General features: G+C 37.3%; 1 protein-coding gene and 1 long non-coding RNA gene across 2 annotated transcripts; one reads left to right on the forward strand and one right to left on the reverse strand.

Moving 5' to 3' along the window:
* Nucleotides 1-320: 320 nt before the first annotated feature.
* On the reverse strand, nt 321-14315 carry ESF1 (ESF1 nucleolar pre-rRNA processing protein homolog). The gene is made up of 13 exons (XM_065739539.1): nt 13664-14315; nt 12564-12928; nt 11661-11774; nt 11067-11167; nt 9970-10122; nt 8837-8951; nt 7766-7904; nt 6026-6187; nt 3652-3773; nt 2680-2770; nt 2310-2377; nt 1482-1628; nt 321-928 (listed from the first exon to the last, which is right to left on the reverse strand). The coding sequence occupies exons 1-13, from the start codon at nt 14295-14297 to the stop codon at nt 635-637; spliced, it is 2505 nt and encodes an 834-aa protein (XP_065595611.1). The 5' UTR covers nt 14298-14315; the 3' UTR covers nt 321-634.
* A 938-nt stretch (nt 14316-15253) lies between these two features.
* LOC136050477 (uncharacterized) lies at nt 15254-17204 on the forward strand. The gene is made up of 3 exons (XR_010622390.1): nt 15254-15367; nt 16464-16653; nt 17139-17204. It is a non-coding gene; the product is annotated as an uncharacterized LOC136050477 (long non-coding RNA).
* The last annotated feature ends 2742 nt before the right edge of the window (nt 17205-19946 follow it).

The raw sequence follows: 19946 nt of genomic DNA on the forward strand, positions 1-19946 counted from the left end.
TTGCTTCTATATAATGTGCCCCCATCATTTATTTCTGGTATATATAAATGTTGTTCTTCTAAATGACATTTTTCCCCCCATTAATTAATTCAAACGAGATAAAGGAAATTCTGAAGAGAAGTTAATCATGTAGCATGTATCTAATCATATAAAATATACAAAAGAACTTTAAAACACATAAAACAGATGTATACAAAACTTCAATTTCTTAGTTATATTAAAACCTTTTTTTACAATCAGTGATTGTGTCGATGGAGCTCTTCAGAATTAAAGATGTTAAGATCAATTAGTCTCAGCTGTCAACCATCTGCAGAAGTATCTCTTATTTTTAAATACAACCATAATTACAGCTAATTTCTGTAGATATCACTACTTCTATTACCTTTAAGAGACTGAATAATATGGAAACTTGGTTTGGTAATGATTTTTTTTTTCCCCAACAGTACAGAACAATTTGGGAGGCAGAAGGAAAGAGCTTTTGTTACTCCAGCTACTTCAAAAAATGCCACTAGAATTAAGTGACCTTTCTGAGAATTTTAGGTGCACAGGAATTAGAGCAGACAATAGCAGCTTCAAAAGATGTTGTTAGTTAGAAGACCAAGGATCAAAGGTGAGTAAGAAACAAAAAGATCAATTATTTGATTTTCTGTTTCTTCCTTGCCTGAAACTGTTCAGTTTTGTTTTTGACAGATTTTACTAGCATTGACAAGGCAGGATCCATGGATTTCTTGGTTTCTTTCTTTGCCATCTTGTTCTCCTGCTCCTTGCTTGCCTCGTGAAGATCTTGCTGCTTTTGCTCTCTTCGGCGAGCTTTCTCTTCCAAGATCCTTTCTACTGCTTTTGTCTTCTTGAAATTTGGATCAGAAGGATCCACATTAAATAATGGGGAAGTAAACATGGCTTGGAACCTCGTATCAGCAACATTTACCTAAAGGCAGAAAAATATTATTTAGTTTAGGTAATGTTTACCTGTGATAGTAAAGCCATTAAATACAATAAATTATGAGCAGTTTAAGGAGCTATAGCTCATGAGATTGTTCAAGTCATAAGTATTCATCAAGTGTGAAAAGAGAATCAAAAGATAATATTATTACGACAGATAAGTGAATGCATATACAAATCGTGCACGTGCCTCTATCAGCAAAGGAAGGAAAGGTTTGTTTAAGAACTGACCAAAACTAAAGACACAGGATAATTATCAGAACAAAGGCAGCAATGAATATTTATTCAATTAGCTTTACAAGGCCTTACATACTGTCTTACTGTCTCACAGTAAGTTTGAACATTTCAAACCCATTTCAACCATGTTTTTAATTTGAAAAGAGCCTGTAACTCCCTAAAAGGGAAGACTAAGTTCTTCTCCTTCAACTCAGAGCAAGAAAGAAGGATATGGGACCACTAAGTTTTTCCCCAAAATAGTTGATGCTACCAACTAGTAACCAAGCATATCTAGTCAAACCTCAAAATCAAAAGTACATTACCTGGAAGTCATCTTCTAATAATTCTTTCTTTTTCATTAAGAGTTTCTTTTTCTTCTTGCTCAAGTTCTGCTGTTCTACAATCTGTTTATAATTGAAATGCTTTCTGCCATCATCCTCATCATCCATCATAAGTAGAGCCATTTCAGCCTGTCACAAAATATGGGAGTTTAAGTACACAATAGAAGTGTTTAACATGAAAAATAAAGCAACCGTGTTCACAAAATCTGTATGACTGAACACATACAAGTTGAAGTAGCATAGCCAGCACATCATTATTTCAAATATAATGACAGAAATATTTAATATCGCACCTCAAAACATAACAGATGATTTTCTTTTACTGAATAACTGCAAATACACACTTAACATAAACTTATTTCAAAATTGTAGTACACTGTAACACAGAAATAATGAATTGAAAGCAATTTATATTTGCACTCAAATCACAATAAGCAAACTTAGTAAATGTATTTTACTTTTCATTCTAGGAAAGAATGTTAAAAGTCAACAGGACAACCATGCTTTAAAGCTAGAAAGACTAAGCACATCCAGCCTGGTTTCCATGCCCTTAGACTTCTGTGTAACTGGACCCTGTTAAGAGCTGTTTTCAACTATAATCTGCCAGAAAGACATTCTGGTATAATCTTAAGATCCCAAGTCAGTGACCAACTACCCTTCTCCTTCGCTGTTTTATTCCAAAAGCTCTCACTATTTAAGTTATACAGTGTTAGGAGACTTTGTAGATTCACTCACAAACACATAGATTGCGTATTTGCAGAATTCAGGCAATGCAACACCTGTAAGCCTGCACACTTTAAGCCACTTTACCTTCTGTTTTTCAACTTCATCTTCATCTTCTGTGTTGCTTTCAACCAACTCTGCCTTCTTCTTTAAACCTATGAGCAAAAATAGGGCATTCACACACTTATTCAAGTTTAGGCACAAGAGCACAATTGACCTATCAATAGAACCTCAAATTGCATCTCATTTTCTTACTCCAATGTAAGATACTGTTCTGCATATCATGCATGGAATGAAGCATGAATCATTTTATCAAAAATACTGCCAGAAATTGTAGGCAAATAACATTTACTTTGTTTCACACAGAACTACCAACCTCTGTGTTACGTAGCCTTTCTTTGTTTCATTATGTAAAGAAATGGCACATTTATTGCAAAAGCTACCTGTCTTAACTTACCTGTTTTTCCAAGTTCCTCAGCAAAATATGGATCATTAAGGTCAACGTCAGAGGGAATCTCATCTTCACTCATTTCTCTCTCAGCAGCAGCCTGTAACAAAGCACAAATGTTATTTCAACCATCATACCAACTATTAATAATTGGCTGGAATTAAATGTTCCTTCTGCCAGAAAGTAGGAATGTGAAAACCAAAATACTGTGTGCTGAATCATCATGAAACTAGAACTCACTAAAAAAATTGCCAGTAGACAAATTAAAAAATTAAAGCCTGTATCACAGATTGAAAGCTTTCCTTTTACCTGAAAAGGAACGTTTTACACAGCCCAAGGAACTCTATGAACTGCAGCCACAGACTGTACTGAAGGAGGCTAACCACAACAACAAATGCGTGCACAGGATGCAGTTCTAGCTATGTAACTGCTACCTGATAGCTCTTAATTCCTACAAAGACAAATGTGAAGACCTTACTACATCTAGTGGCAGAACAAATGTTTCATATCTGCCTTTCTGCACATCTCTGTCACTACAGTTACCTCACAATTCCCTTCTACGTGTGGAAAGAAAGCAACAGCAATTTTCATGCTGCTATATGGCTGTTCATGTACAAGCGTGTTTACCAAATTTGCTTTTGCAATATCAAAGTTGAATAGTTCATCAAGGCTAATCGTTCTCTGCTGTTCCAGCTGTGGGAAACAAGCATCTGTTCCACTCCAGGCTGAAAAGGTCCAGAACGACAACTATCATGTATTTTAACAACTTTCCACCACAAACATACTGTGACAAAAAGACCCTTGTGAATGCACTGTGACATGTTAGAAATCAGACAGATAAATGAATCTGTGTGTGTGCATTACGTATGAACACAGTACTGTACATTATATAACATTTTATTCTCAGTTTATCCAAAAGAGCTGCAACTTAAGAACAAACAAACAGCAACTCACCCAGCACCTGACCACAACTGACATTACCTTTCTCTTTTTTTTAAGATTTCTTTTTTCTTTCTTCTTTTCCAGGTACTTTTGCCACGGAGTTAGGTTATCCTTCCCTTCCAACCTGTTTTTGACCATTTCTTCAGCAGTTTCTTTCAGGCCTAGAACAAAAAACAGCAAAGTAAAAACAAATGAGTTTAGATCAAAAGTGTTTTCTTTTTTCCCTTAATTTTTCTTTAAAAAGTCCATGATGCTAAATATAACATGGATTTTCTGCCTAAAAGAAACAGACCAAAGAAAGTTGAAGCTACACCTAAATTGTTTTTGCTGACACCTGTGCTTTATATACCATATGTAAATATTAGTGTCTAAAATCAAATTTTTAAATGAATTCAAGTCTGACTATCAGTTTAAAAAGTTCTTCAGTTCAATTGTTGTAATTCTTTTTATATTAAACACATTGGCAGGAAAATGACTTTGCAGTAAGTCAATCAGAACCAGGCAAAGTTTAATAATACAAATATTTCAACAGACACAACTTCCTTAGAACTGATTTAAAGAGTCTTAAGAGATGAATACAAAAGTTATTTTTTAATCCCAGAATATTCTGAGTGGATATAATTCATTTGGAATTTAAATAAGTACATTTGATCAAGAAAAAGCAAGATAATAACCAATGTACTTCTGTTCCTTAGGAAAGCATAACCTCAGCTGTGTGCATTGCCAGCACTATAAAGTGCTGTTCAGCATGCAGTGAACACATTTCATCCTCAGAAATTCTCCCCTTCAGTTGCACTGGACCTTCTCTACAAACACTGCCTGAAATCAACAAAGACTAAATTTTGCTAGACCCATAAGTAAAGTTAAGACACTTTTAACACTTTTACTCTGCAAGGAAGCCAACCAAGTAATGAAAAGAAAAAATAAAGGAGGTCAAATATAAACAGGAATTTCAAAGCAGACTGATAGATACAAGAGCCAGGGGAGGCAAGGCAGCTGAGCACCAGTACCACTAAATTAAGGTTTCCAAAATGTGAATGCTCTTGTCCTACATGAAATAACGCCTGACCTACATAAACACAACACACTCCTAGCATCACTGTTTCCATTGTGGTTTCCAGCTTCTGTATAAAATGCTGCAACAAAATATCTTTGCAAAAATCTCCTAATAGAAAACTTTGCTGCCTCCAATGCCCAGTGATACAGTTAAAAGATCTTAGCAACTCCAGGAATGGAAACACTGACACACTGTGGGCACTTGAAGTAAAACAAGTTGATCAGCTTTGCTAGTAAGCATTTGTCCCATGATGCACATTAAGTGCCTTCTCTAAAGTATACTGGAGAATTATTGTCAGAAGTTATTCAAATTATATGAGTACATCTAAAGCTCATAACTGTTTTAATGCAATGCATGTTTTCAATTACAGGTCTTATGAAGGACCTGTAGGACATAAATTCATTCAGCTCTATTGATTTCACTAAATTAGCACACACTAAGAACAAGAATTTAAAAAAGGAGCATTTGTATGAAACAAAAGTTGTCTAAGTTAATTCAAAATTAATAGTACAACTGAAATGCCCATTCCCAAATGGAAATTACACATCAGTGGAGAAGGGGCTGCATTCTGCTCTGGCTCTAACTTGCAGATGAATCCAATAAGTTCCAGGGCTCATATGCACTGTCAGAATGAGTTCAGGGCCGGAAAGGACAGGCCACAGAAATACATTCCTTTTTTGGATGGACTAAATCATTGGTTCTTCAAATCTCAGTGAAAGTACATACCCATAAACAAAATAACACAAATCAGCCTCAATGTGTTTTCAGTACAAATTAAAAACGTCTTTCAGAGCTCAGAATGAGTCCACTGGGATGCTATATGGAAAAATCATCTGTTTAAGTTTTCAAACACAGATCTGGATGTCACCAAATACAACTAAATATCCAACAAGTTTTCTCCCTGGTAGCATTCCTTCCCACAGAAGTCTCACCAGAAGACCAGGCCTCTTTTTTCTGTACCTCTTTTTTCTGTACCTTCAGCAAGATTTTAAGAACCATTCTTCCTCAGTTTGACTCTACAATACCAAATCATGCTGCATTTCTTTTCTGAAAGCATGTTTTACAACTCTATGGCAAACAAGAAGTCCATTCATCACTTTATAGAACTTCTTGAATATAAAAGAAAGCACAAGTAAAACTGGCAAATAAATAAGCTACATAGAGAAGCTAACAGCTGAGGAACACAGTTTAGTGGTTATTTCTTCGATTTTGTTCACTGTAATCCATCTAGATTTCAATTTGGGGAGAAAAAAGTTAAGTTTCTTCTATCATGAATTGCATACACCATACTTTGTATCTCTAGTAACAGGCCAATACTGCGTATCCTCCAAGTCAGCAAAAGAAAACTAAGCCTACCTGGAACCCATTTAATTTCCATTTCTATATCCCTTTCTTCTTGCTTTTTCTCTTTTTCTTGGATACTTTGCAAAAGTTCTCTGTACTTGGCAATTTGCTCTTCATCATCTTTTTGGCTTTTTCTGGGTTTATCATCTTCTACTTCATGAGCTACATCTTCCCCTAGAAAGGAAAAGGAAAGTTATGAAAGACAGCCTCAAAGTGTTCAGTTGAAGTTCAGGTCTAGGAAACACAGATAAGGCAATAAATAGTCTTAAACAGAGTAATCCCAGGTATTTTCATGTATCATTCCCAGAAACAGTAACCAGGTTTAGAATTCCTGTACCTAACAGATGAAAAGCTGATTATCGGTCCAATCATCACTACCCCTAAACAGAACAAAACAAAAAGCAATTACAATGTGATGTGCAATCAGCTTCTAAAAAGCACTGGCACAGGTTGCCCAGGAGGTGGGGGAGTCACTGTCCTTGGAGGTGTTCTACAACTGTGAGGATGTGGCACTGACGGATGCGGTCAGTGGGCATAGCAGGGGTGGGCTGGTGGTTGGACTGGATGATCTTAGTGGTCTTTTCCAACCTGAATGAATCTATGACACTAGATAATGAAGGGAATACTAATCTGTATTTTTGACTGGTTTTGCTAATTTTGCTGGGAGGAATTTAAGTGGTGACATGTATTGCCATACACATGTATTGCCATCACCTCAAAAAACTCTTAAGAGCCTTTTCACTCCATAAGCAAATAAAGAACACTAAAGAGAGCAGCTGCAAGAAAGGAAAAGGAAAATGAGCCTCTTTCTGGCAGACATTAAGACAGTGATGATTTCTGATAACAGATTTTTCAAAGACTTTCTGAACAACAAAAATCTTCTGCTGTTCTTCAGTCAAAACAAACACCCCAACCTCTTGAAAAAAATCAGTCAAATGTATAGTGAAAAGCATCTTTTCTTTAACAGAATCATCTATCAGCAAAAAACAAAGTGAGTCATGACTTAGATGAACTGTGATCTTGCTACTTGAAATCACTCTAGTTATAACCATTACCCTTGGTACCTAAGGTAAAGATAATTTTCCTTGACAAATAGAAATAGAAACAAAAACAAAAACCAAAAAAACCCAAACAAACAAGGAAGCTCTTTCAAAGTGTATGGGGACTGCTGAGTCACAGCCTGAACCACTGATATTATTTATTTCAAGAATCAGAAATATGCCTATGCAGCTCAACTCAACTGTGGCTTTAGAGATATTTTAGAAACTTCAACATGTATTTTCTTACTAAATATACAAAACATTGGAGAAGGTTGTTTCTGAAATATGTTTTTTTGTTGTTGCTGGCTTTTTTTCCTTAAAAAAGGAGAAAATAAATCTGAGAAATCCTACAGCTTCCATATTGTCAGGCCTAACTGAAATTTTCTTTTGTTATTTGTCAGTATTATATCATCACTGCATTTATTTCCTAATTGAAAAGTGTGAACCACAGATACCATCAGGCTCACCACTAATGGCCATTCACCTTTAAGTCACAAACATAAAGGAGAAAGCTTGTGCCACTTCCAGAAACTTCTAGCTCTGGGGGAAGGTAGGCTATTTTCACAGGAGAACCTGACCACAGCTCTTCGGTAATGAGTCTAAATATTGTCACTGTGAAAGGGAAAATCTGAAGTCATTTCGGATTATATGGAATTTATGTATTTGACTAACATTTAAAATGCTGTAGCACAACACTTATTAATGAAAGTACCTTGCTGCTGTTCTTCCTCTTCTTCACTAGATGATGCCAAATAAGCTTGAAAATCCATGTCCAGAAGTTCCTCTTTATTAAAAGTTCTGCTAAGTGACGTCACTCGTTCATGATCTGTTTCATCCCATGTGATATCTACCTTAAAATTAGGAAAGCTGCTTGTAGAAGCCAGTCTGCTAAAATTAAACATTCTAAAGCAGGTATTTTTAAAGAAAACTGCTTCTTAAATGGTATAAATAACTTAAACCAGTTTCTAATATTCTCTACAGTTACCTAAAGTAGCCATTTATTAAAATCAATTTAATTACGAATTTGATTTTTCTTCTGTGGAAAATTTCAAGGAGTTTTAACTAGACGAAAGAATGAATAAGCTTCCTATTGCATTTAAGGGCTCTGTAACACCATGTCACACAATGCTAAATCTATGTAAGCCAAATTTCCTTTGTGGCAGCAGATTCTGGAATTGAAGGAGCAGTCACTGACTTCTCTCATCCAGTAGAAACTCATTCCTGCTATCATGCGTAGATTACAGTAGGGACAAGAAAAACACTTGTGAAACTGCAGCCTCAACTAGAAGATAAAACACATCTGGAAACCCTACCACAGAAATTACTTGGTTCTCAACTAATCACTTCTCCAGTATAGTTTATTTCATGGCCAGATTAACATTTTGGCTGCCACATAAGAATGAGTAAGAGTGGAGTGAGAGTGGGTTGCTAACAAGGAAGGGAAGCAATTGTTTAAGCCTGATGCTGCCACCAAAAATACTCTTGCTTAACTACATGCAAATAGCTGTTTTCAGGGTTTAATTGTGGATAACAAAGTAAGCCCATGTGCAACTTGTTACAGATCTAAAATGAGGCAAAAAAAAAGCAGTCCCCAATTTTTAGCAAAGAAACTTATTCATGGGGTCACCCCTTAGGAGTCTGTAACTTGCCTGCATCTTGTAGTATGTTTTATGTCTCTGTTTTGAAATGGTGAACACAAACAGGAAAGTTTTCCCCACTGCTTATAAGCTGACAATATAACTAAACAAATTAGAAAAATATTATGAGAACATTGTCAAAATACCTTTGATGTTCCCATTGCAGCAGATGTGAAGTACTTTGGCTTATATACAGATACGTTCATTTCTGAGGCTGTGTCTTTTGGCTTATCATCAAATGCAATGTTATCTGGAATAAATCTTAAAAGGCAGATAAAATGTTGTTACTCAAATGCACCAAGAAGTCTATTTGTGTAATGTGTGTAAACAGTCCAAGTTTTTCACAAATAAGGAAGGATAATCAACACAATCTGTTCCAATGTTGAATCTGTCTGAAACAAAGGAAATGTACAACATTAGAAACTACTTGAGGTCATGTGCACAGGTTTTGTGTTTGTTTTGGCTTTTTATTTTGCAAATGTAGCATGTGGAAACTGAGGATCAGGAAAAGCACTGGGGGATTTCAAACAGGTTGTCTTCTGTGAAATGTTATGTCTGTGTTTAGGAGCATGAAAAGTTACATGCTCATTTGGCCTGAAACTTATCTTTCATGATTTTTGAGAGTGCCCATAGAGCAGCCTCCGGGAGACAGAGAGAGCTTCTTCAAACCTTAGAACGATGTAGTTATTTCTCTTCTGCTTAGACCATTTCATGACAAAAGAAACTACCAGCAACAAAGAACAACTATAATTTAAAATTATTTCCCAAACACAACTTTTGAAATATTAGAGCTACCAGCTGATAGGGAGTAGCACAGATCTACTGCAGCTTCAGAAAAAAAGCAGCTATATTCATGCTCTGTGTTAATCAATCCAGGAAAACAGAGAATTAGAAAAAAAGCTACAGCTCTCATACTTAGAAGTAAGTTGATCTGTTTTCTTGACCTGCATCTTAAAGCCTCACCTAACTTTACCAGTAAGGCTGAATATTCAACCAGTATATTTTTCCTGACAATCATTTCTCTAAGTAGAGATCTTCTCACTTCCCATTTCCACATAAAAATACTGAAGGAACAAATAGACAACACCAACCAGAAGAATGAAACATCCACCACCACTAAAACCCAAACCTTAACAGTTCATTGCATGCAGAATTTATTTTAAAAATAATAACCACAACTTTGGTTAAAGAATAAATATTGCTCGATCTGTATTGTTCTAAATTGATTTTAAATTTGTACCCTTCCCCTCCCAGAAGAGAAAGCCTCCATCAGATTTACCTCAGGTCGATGAAAGAGCAGCTACTTTCAAATTCCAATCCATCACATTCCTCATAAATTTTATTGGCTGTTTCAGGAGAATCACATTCTACAACTGCATAGAAGTACTTCAGTCGTTTGAACTGATACTCCCTCAGTTTTTCCTTGTAAAGCCTGAAAAAGCAGAAAACAACACAATCAAGTGACCTGGCTTAAACAAGTTCTCATCTGCAAAATATTTTAATTCAATTCATTAAATATTCACATCAGTGAAATGCTCTCCCTGTCTTTTAGTAAGATTAGATATTAAACAGCATGATATTCTACCAATATCTGTAAGGTTTGACTCTGGAATAATTCACTCAGCTCCATTAAAGGAGGTTGTGTTTCACTTAGTGTTTTATAAGTGTTTTCCATCCAAAGAGTTAACGCTCAAATTATTACATTTTGATTTTTTTAAATTACTAACATTGTTCAAATCACTTCAATAATTTATGTAGCAGCAACTCTATCTGACTCTAACCTCACAATGATGGTAGGAGGCAGAGTCCCTGTATGGAGCATGCAGCATGCACTACTTCCCATTGGAGAGTCTAAGCCTATTTAGCCGAGCTGGCACCTGCATCCCTGACTTCTGGTAAGGCTGGTGAAAAGTGTTTTAATATATAGGTATGGTTACTCCATGGCTGGAGAAGCCTGGACAATGCATGATGAGCTGAGCCTGCCTGGGCTGCTGCGGGTAGTGTTCAAGAAATCTCAACCTGGGAATTCTTGGGCTAAGTTAAGGTCCCTGTTAGTTATGTTGATTGAAATTTTAATAGCAAGCAACAAAGGGAGTTTCTTGTTTGGCAATTTGTAGAGAAAAATGATATATAGAAATCTCTACACGTTCTGTTTATTATTGTAATGAGCTACGCAGTAAATATTTGTCTAACATATTGTTTTTCAAGTTTTATCATAATGCATTTAATATATACATTGATATTGACCTAGGGTCAGAATTAATATATCCCTTGGAAAAAGCTACAAAATTAAAATGTCTACAGGATACTCTAATAAATTAAGTCCTGTAATGAGCAGCTGATCAGGAAACTAGACTCTGGTTTAAAGATTAATACTCGTCTTTCTCTGTGGTGTTCTCTGGAAGATCAAATAGTTCTTTAGGTCCTTGTTGTTCTTCCTCTTTCAACCTCTCTTTTCCAAACTCTGAAGGATAGATCTAAAAAGAAAACAATACAAAAATAAACAAATAAACAGTGGTAGCAAATTGTATTTCAATTAAGAAAACTATCTCACCAAGCCTTATCTTACTGTGGCCCTCTTCAGAAAGGGCTATCAGACTAACTTTTCTCAGCAAGTTTCTGCTGCAGGCAAACACTAAAACTGGAAAAACTTTGCTGACCAGAGGTAACCAGTTTATAAATACTTCAAAAGTAATGAAAAGCAAGCAAAAGCTTGCAATGATAAAGGCAGCTGGAATGCATTTAGAAATCTTCAGGTTTAAGGTTGAGTTATCTACTTGAGGCATTCTACAATTCTATGAATTATTTCTAATACAACTAATTGAATTTCAACACATACTGATTTTCACTTGTTAATTTTGCTTTTGGTTCTTCCACATGATTATCTTACTTTGCTTTCATTCTCTAGCCTTCCCCCAGCTTTACAGTAAAAAAAAACAACACTGCATTCTTTTAGAAATCAGGTCTTACCTTAACAGAAAATATAGTTCCTCCTTTGGGTATGAAAGAATTAAATAAAGCCAGCAAGTCCTTAGCTTTAAGTCTATCCCAGTCCATATTACAAACTGCCAATCTGCTTGTAATCTGAATGGGAAACAAAGAACAAAGTCTGTAAGCTTAATTCCCAAGTGTGGAGAATACACGATTCTCTAACAACTGTTCTGTGTGAATGCTGAAGTTGGCAACAAGTTATTCTGAAAAAGCATGAGCAGCATTTTCCTCAAGAATCATTATCTATTAAATTACCAAAGGTTTGAAGCACCAAACAATGCAGCAGACAGAAGGACCCAAGTGTTAAAGCAATAACAGGTATGCTAGACTGCACTAATCACAGAATTAAGACTAGATTACCAGCACTTCAGATTTTGTTAGTGTGGTTAGTCACAACAGCAATAAGCATCATAGTATTATAATAGCACTACAGTGCTGTGATTTCATACACAGTAATTGTGGACAGCTTTAAAGTCCTGCTTTGTTGTCAAATAATCTCTTAATTTTTAAGTTTGAATTAAAGAAATCAAATTTAAAAAGCGAAAAACAAATCAATAGTGAACAAGACCAGTACTATATAAACTCCAGAGTTTCTTTCAGAGCACAGTACAGTTCCATCTGTTTTTTTCGCTTACAGACAGAGCTTATCTATCTACAGGTGAGCCTCTACTTAGAGGCAGAGGTAGACATCATAGAATACCTGAGTATCCCATTCATGGCCAGCTTCACAATGGCCTGTTTTTGGAAATTTTTGTTTACAAAACTCTTACAAAAAATACTTTCACAAGCTGTAACATAAATGAAGGTCCAAAATGAACCCATCAGACTGTACTTCTTTGAGTTGTTCACGTAGTGACTTGTCACATGCAGAAGCAGTTTTACCTCATCTCCACGAGGGGCATCTTTATCTAGTTCACCCCATGAATGCTCAATCTCTGGCTCCTTTGGAAATAGTTCATCTAAGTCATCGTCATCCTCAGAGCTTGTTTCGATGTTCCCTATACCTCTAGCCAGATCAGGCTCTATATCACTTTCTCCATCATCTTCTGAATCATCATCTTCTGAATCACCATCTTCTTCATCTGTTTCCCCACCATCTTCTGTCTCTTCATCCTTGACTGCTTCCCCATCATCTTCCAACTCCTCTTCTGATTGCGTATACTCAGAACTTTCCCTTGTAGAAGTTTCTTCCCCTAACTGGCTTTCACTGATGTCACTTTCAGCACCGCTGTCCCTGCAGGCAGTCACTAAAACACAAACATTAGATAGCTGATTCTATGTTTTAACTCATGTGACCTTTTACAAAAGAAAAAAAAAAAGTCCTAGGCTTTTTTCATACTGATAAAAAGAACCTCTGAAGTGTAGAATAATGCAGGAACAAATAACATCAGGGGAGTTCAAACATTAGTATTATGAGTTCTGTTTCTCTCGTTTATTGCTTTTTGGTTCCAAATCTGTATTATTGGTTTAAAACTGATAGAATATCCTTTTATTCTACTTATACATACAGAATCAAAAGGTAAAAAACAGGTTTCAATAACATAGGCTATAAGCACACAAAAAGAACAATACAAAGTTACTTTTCAAGTCACCTGTTCTCTTTTATTCCCTCTAATAATAAGGACTTACCACTGCCATTCTTATGCTTTCAATAACCAAAAGCTTACCTTTAAAGTGACCACAGCATCACATCTTGTACTTGAATATTCACTTTAACAAGCATACTAATAGTAATATCACTTTATATTTTACATTTCTTAATACTCTAACAAATGGCTTTGGTTCTATCAATGGGAGGGATGACTGCCTCCAACGTTACCAAAGAACAAGCACTGATCTTGTGAGCAGCTTACCACCATCAGTAACAATGGACTAAGTAAGCTTCTATGATCAGTTTAGTGAATAAAGGGTTTTTCATGGATAAATAGGAATAATACCCAAATAAATATAGCCAAATTCTACCTATTATTTTAAAAACTAACCTGATCCTTGTGTTTTTCCTCCTATGGAATGGTTCCTCTTTGGAGTTTTAACTGAAATAACACCACTTGGCTTTGAAGTCTTCTGTCTGTTTTGAACTGAAACCAATCTTCCTTTTGATTCACCTCTTTTCACATTTTCTCTGTCACATAAAAGGTCCTTATTTCCCTGGGAGTCATCCATTTCTGTTCTGGATTTCAAGGATTCATCTTTTGATCTGAATCTAGATGCAAACTTCTGTCCTTCATTTTGAAGGTCATCTGGTTTTGCCACCACTTGTTTTTTCATCTCACTCTCTTCCTGAGGAATTGGTTTTACAGAATCTGCTCCTTCCTTGTGCTTAGTTTTTTTCTTCTTTTTCTTTTCAGCACGTACTTCGCTATCACCTTCCGAAAGTTCAGAGTCAGACTCTGACAGGGCATAGAATTTCCTGAGGTTCTCTACGGAGGTATAGTTAACAGGTCGACCTCTTTTATCCACTGTGCACTTCAGCTTGAACCTCTTGTCATGAAACATGGCTCGGAAGCGTTTGTCAATCTTGATTTTACGGTCTTTTTCTGGCATCTCCCAAAACCTGGGATCCCTGGCAACACGGCTGAACCGCCCATCGCTCAGTATTTCCTTCTGGGATGACATTTTTGATGTCAGTGAAGACTGGAATGAAAAACATAAAGCCACAAATACAAAGATGAGAAAAAATAACATAAATTTGAATATAACTGCAAAAAAAAAAAAAATTACTAGAAGAAGCAAGATTTCAAAATTTTGCTTTTTTTTTTTTTTCCCCCAAAAGCACATATAGGAATCACTAAGGGTGGGAAAGTTGACTGAGCCCCTACCCACCATGCTTGCTGACCACATCCCCACAGCTTTCCAATATCTCCAGGGATGGTGACCACAGCACTCTCTGTGCAGCTGTGCCACTACATCACTGCTCTTCTGGAGAAGGAATTGCTCCTAACACCCAACCCGAACCTCCCCTGGCACAACGTGAGGCCATCCCCTCTCGTCCTATGGCTGTTCCCTGGGAGCAGAGGCCGGCCCCACCTCACACAGCCTCCTTTCGGGTCACTGTAGAGAGCGATGAGGTCTCCCCTGAGCCTCCTCTTCTCCAGACTGAACAGCCCGTTCCCTCAGCCGCTCCCTGTCACACAGTGCTCCAGACCCGCACACGCAGAGGGCCTCACTGCCTTTCTTGCAGTGAGGGCGCTGCACTTGAGCTGCGGTCTCACCGGTGCCGGTACGAAGGGACGGTCGCCTCCTGCTCGGGCTCGCACTCCCCACACCAGCGCTTCACGCCGCAAAGCACCTAATAAAACAAAGACCGATCCGAGGGGGGCTCGGCCCCGCTCCCCCTGACCCGCGCCGCGGAGGAGCACAGCTCACGTGACACGCGCCACTCCGGACTCAGGCACACCACGCGCCGCTTAGCTGCACTACGGCGGCTGCAGAGGGACATACCGCTTCCACCAATCACGCGGCGCGGCGGTGGGGTAGGGGGGGATGCCGTGCGCATGCGCAGGATAAGCCGCGGCCGCGATGGTGGCGGGTATAGTAATGCGGCGGTGGCTGCCGGAGGAGAAGCGCGAGTTTGTGATGCTGAGGGACGCGGTCCGTGGGTGGGGGGGGTGATCGAACTTAGTGGTCTTTTGTAACCTGAATGATGCTGTGATCGGGCATCCACGTGGTCACCGGTTTTGCCTCAGGTATTTAAGCTTAAGTTTTTGTTTTATTTTTTTATTTTTGTTTTGTTTTTTTAATTTTTTTTAATTTAATTTATTTTTTAATTTTTTTTTAATTTTATTTTATTTCTCTTTATTTCAAACACGATGTTTGTTGAGGCGTTATCCTGTCACCTCTTTGTACGAAGGGGGATATCCTGTTGTGAGACAATAAAACTAGAAGTCATGATAACCCAGTGTTTATTTATAGTTAAATAAAAACACCTTGGAAATACATAATTTTCTCTGGAAATTAAGTGCTCTGTAGCATCGAATATTTTTACCACAGCAATAAAATTAAGTAATGCATTATAATGTCCCCAAAAGACCAAAAGCAACAAAATAAATGGAGAAGTCTTAGTGAATTTCCTTCTTGGATGCTCATTTTCTGCTTTGGCCCCGGTGGCTTTAATTCACAGAAGCTGTCCTCATTTGCTTCAGTTTCTTACTGCTCAATTAAGCAATTTCTGTAGTACCCAACCAGTTCAAAGGGCTTTTGTTTCAAATCAGTAAATGAGGTGAATTAACTGCAGTCTTTTCTCTCTTAGTTGGCTTGGTTGCGTAAAATGGCTGTTCTTTCTAAACCAGCAGTTATTGGCAGTTCTTTACCTCAAAAAAAAAAAACCACACCAAAAAACTGAACTTATTCGTGTTCTCATTAGGAACTGGGCAAACTTAGTAGGCTGGAAAGTAGGCTGGAAAGCAGCCTGCCAGCCTTGGTGTTTGAGTTGCTATATTGCTGTTCTTTCTAGATAAAAATGTTTTGAAGTAGGCATAACAAGAATGGCTCTGCTTTGCATGGAGAAGTGCAAAAATCACTATTGGAAATCAAGGGCTGTGTATCTCTTAAGCTGTTAATGAGGTACTTTTGTTGCCTTCCTGTGAGAAAGTGAGAGCATGCAAACTATCTTAACCTGTACCTTTTTGGAAGAAAATTATTTTGAGGTTATCGTTTTAAGAGTTCCCTGTTGCAGATACTTTTACCCTAGATTGCTTTTAATGTCATGAAAAAGCACGAATTTCTTAGCAACACATAACAATAATAGCAAAAGAAAGTATACTTTTTTCTTCCATGTTGTAGGTTCAACAACTTCAGATGGAATGTTTATGGTGGGGTGTTTGGAGGAGGCACTCTGGATGATCTTCACTGCCCTTTGCAACTGACAGAGCTACAGAGAACAAGGGGATTTTCTCCTCATGTATCACCACCATTTACTGCTGTGTTGGATTTGGGACATCTGCCAGGAGCTGGCTTTAACACCCTGACTGTGGTAACTACTAATTAAAAAAAATAGTCTGAAATATCAGAGCTGCTTGTGTATAAGAAATAGTACACTAGTGAAGTATATTAAGTAATTCCTGTATTTTGCATGGAGTGTGCTTTGCTAAATAAGTTTCTGAAGTGGTCTGAACTGCCTCTATTCTTGGCTGTATTGTGATCAATGAAGCCAACTGAAGTGTACCTTTGGCCTGTGGCCCAGTCGAGTTTGCATGGTCTTCATCAAGAATGTTAGATTTGCTTGAAAGAACTTAGGACGCTCCTGCTGCTGCTTCTAAAACCAAGAGAGTAATGGCACTTCAATTAAAATTTGATTGCATTTGAGCCACTAAACAAAGTTCTTCAGAAATGTTGAGGCAGTACATTTTTCTTAGTAACAGTGTTCAATTAGAACTGAAGTGGCTGGTTCTGAAAGTTTATATAATGCTATGGATTTAGCTTGATATGCTCTAAAATTAAGCTTTTGAATTCCTTTAGTATAGTGATGAAATTCAAGTAAACTATCCAGGATTGTTTGAGGTTATGGAAGACTGGCAAGGCATGTATACACTGAGAAGCATAAACATTTTATGTGTCAGCAATAGAGCTGTGGAATAGTTAATGTTTGCTTCTTAACTCCATTTAAAGCTTATAATAGTAATGAAAACATTACTTTTTTCCTGAAATCTGGTGAGTCAAGAGAGTAACTCCATCAACAGCTTTGTATAGGGAAGCAAAAGCAGAGATTTGTACTTTGTGGTCTGCTGTGAATTACCTGCTTGTGTACTCCTGTTCTTCCTGATCCTCTTCAGTGTAAGCATAGAGGACAGTAGCATATATCCAACATAATGACTTTTTTTTTTTTAATTCTGAATCATCTGCTGATATGTGGAGTTGATTCCTTATAGAAATAGAACTTTGGTTCCCTGCAGAAATGTTGGGATGTGGTAAGTGATTCAAGAGAACTGTATAAGATTAGATTTATGGTTGTTTCTTATGAAAACTCTTCTGGGATGGTCATTTTCATGATTATCTGAAATAAACATGAGTGGTGTCTGTATGGGAACTGTTGAATCAGGGCCTGGACCACTGATTGATCACCTGAGGTGAGCACTGAGTCAGCTGCAGGAGCACAGGTGAAGGCAATGCACCTGTGTGACCAGAAGGGGTGGAGTATGGCTCCATCTCTCCCAGGCCCCATTTAAGGGCCGACCACCTCTGGGGAAGGATCTCTTGTTGGAGATCCTTCTCCTGTGGAGTCCTGGGTAAGCCTCATCAGAAACAGGTGAGCCTTTATTTACTATTTGTCTGTATACCATCTGGCTAAGCCATACAAAATATATCCCCTCCATTATTTCCTCTGGATACTATTCTTTCAGGTTATTCACCCTACGGTGTCTCTCAGTAAAAACTTTGTACCTGGTGCTTAAAAGAAATTGTAATAGAAAAACTAAATGGTTGAAGACTCTGGCTGAGAAATGATAGTCTGAAGTCATCTCTGGTGATACAAACAGTAAATTTTGAAGTGTTGGCATTAAGAGGTTTGAGTCCACGCAGGTGAGAAACTTCCCTGCTGTAGGTGTACTCTTATGGTGAAATTCAGAAGATTCTTTAGTTATTTTGGTTTAGTAAAAATTTGCCATTAGTGCATGAAACTTAACTCGTGGTATATGCTATGTCTTCTTAAAGCTAAAACATATTTTTAGGTGTGGAAGAGAGTAATTGCTCTTGGAATAGAAAACCTGTGCTGTTGGCAACTGCAGGGATGTACTGAAGTAAGTATTTAATAGCTGAGGAGTTAACCTGAGGTGACTCTAAGAACTTACTTTCTTTCTCTGACCTCTATGGGAAAAATAGAATTAAATACTGTTTCAGTATGGATATTTTTAACCTTAATTACAATGACAGAATTTGAACTATGTTGATGTACAAGTATGAGTTATTTTTACTGTCCCAAATCTTTCACCAAGAGTCATTATGAGGAGTATGCCATGCCTAATTTTACTGTTTGGGGAGCTAATTGTTTCTTAACACTGATATTCTGTGTACCTTTTATTTTTCTCCCTTCCTGCCATGGCAGAAATGCGTTGAAAGAGTGCTGGCTCAGTACCTGTTCTGTTTCACATAGTCTGCGTGAATGGCTGGAAACTTCACAAATCACAGGTAACACGAAGCTCAACTATTTTCTCTTTGAAGATGTGTTTAAATTACTTAGAGTTTAAACAAATTTTATAAAATATTTTGAACTTAAAAATGATCCTTCTATTTTTTTCCTCTTTTCTTCTTAGGTGAGACCTGCGCAGAGAGGTTCTGCAACAGTTGTGTTTGGAGATCTGGCAAAAATAGATGAACTTGTTAGAAGAGGAGCGAAATAGTTCTTCATCAGAAGTAAGTTATTTTGAAGCTCCTTTCAAACTTGTCAGTGCAGGTAGACTCCAGTTCTACGTGTTGTGTTAAAACATTTTGAAATGATAATCTGCATGCAGCAGGGAATTTTAATGCTTATGCTGCATCAACTATGTAAAATGCTGTTGGTTTTTTTCTAGAGAAATACTGGAGCAGTATTCTAAATAGTACATGCTCTTCCAAGTTCTTGACCAAGTTGCTATTCTCAAATATAATGCCTCTTTGGTGTTTTAGTAGGGCAGACTGTTCCAGGTGTCATCTGCAGGTATGATTTGCTTCAGATGTTATTGAGCATACATCACCCTATATTTTTTTCAAGTCCACCCTGAAGGGTGTTTGATCATAATAACCAACAGTGGTTGGTGACAATTAAATTTAAGGCGTACTATAAGAGAATATCAACAAATACACAGGTCTAACTAACTTAATGTGTTTTTTGTCTGTTGCACTTAAGTTTACTGAAAGAAGCAGCAAGCAGAGAAGTCAACTAGCACACAGACTTGTACACTCAAACTAATTAGCTTGCAGGTGGCATTCTCTGGAATTGGTATTCTTTTAAAATTGCAAAGAACTTTTATACCAGTTGTATATTGTAGTGTTTGACAAATTAAAGGTGGTACTTAAAGTTTGGAAATGTGATTTAACTAGTATTTTCTGCTTTTCTGTTTTTAGAGGCAGAAAATCATGAAGCATGCTTTCTTCCTCCTTACCTCTTGCACGGAGGTACAACTTTTCCTCTATATAACTATTCATAAAATTGATTGTAATTGTGAATTCGGCCCATTATCCTGAGGTGCTAAGAAAAACTAATTTGCTCGATGATTTCACTTGATTGTAGTACTGGTAGGAAATGGTGGGAAGGAAAAGCGTGAAATGTATCTAAGTGTATTGTTAAAACAG

This window comes from Cyrtonyx montezumae, unplaced genomic scaffold, assembly GCF_038088225.1.
Source record: "Cyrtonyx montezumae isolate F1298 unplaced genomic scaffold, pur_monq_1.0 scaffold_24, whole genome shotgun sequence".
Lineage (NCBI taxonomy): Eukaryota > Metazoa > Chordata > Aves > Galliformes > Odontophoridae > Cyrtonyx > Cyrtonyx montezumae.

Excerpts from the sequence above, each read along its gene's own strand:
- ESF1 (XM_065739539.1), bottom strand. The coding sequence starts at position 14,297 with ATGTCATCCCAGAAGGAAATACTGAGCGATGGGCGGTTCAGCCGTGTT. Across the intron at positions 11,775-12,563 it reads ATGCCCCTCGTGGAGATGAG|ATTACAAGCAGATTGGCAGT; the intron begins GTAAAACTGCTT and ends TTTCCCATTCAG. Across the intron at positions 2,771-3,651 it reads ATCTTAAAAAAAAGAGAAAG|GCTGCTGCTGAGAGAGAAAT; the intron begins GTAATGTCAGTT and ends GCTTTGTTACAG.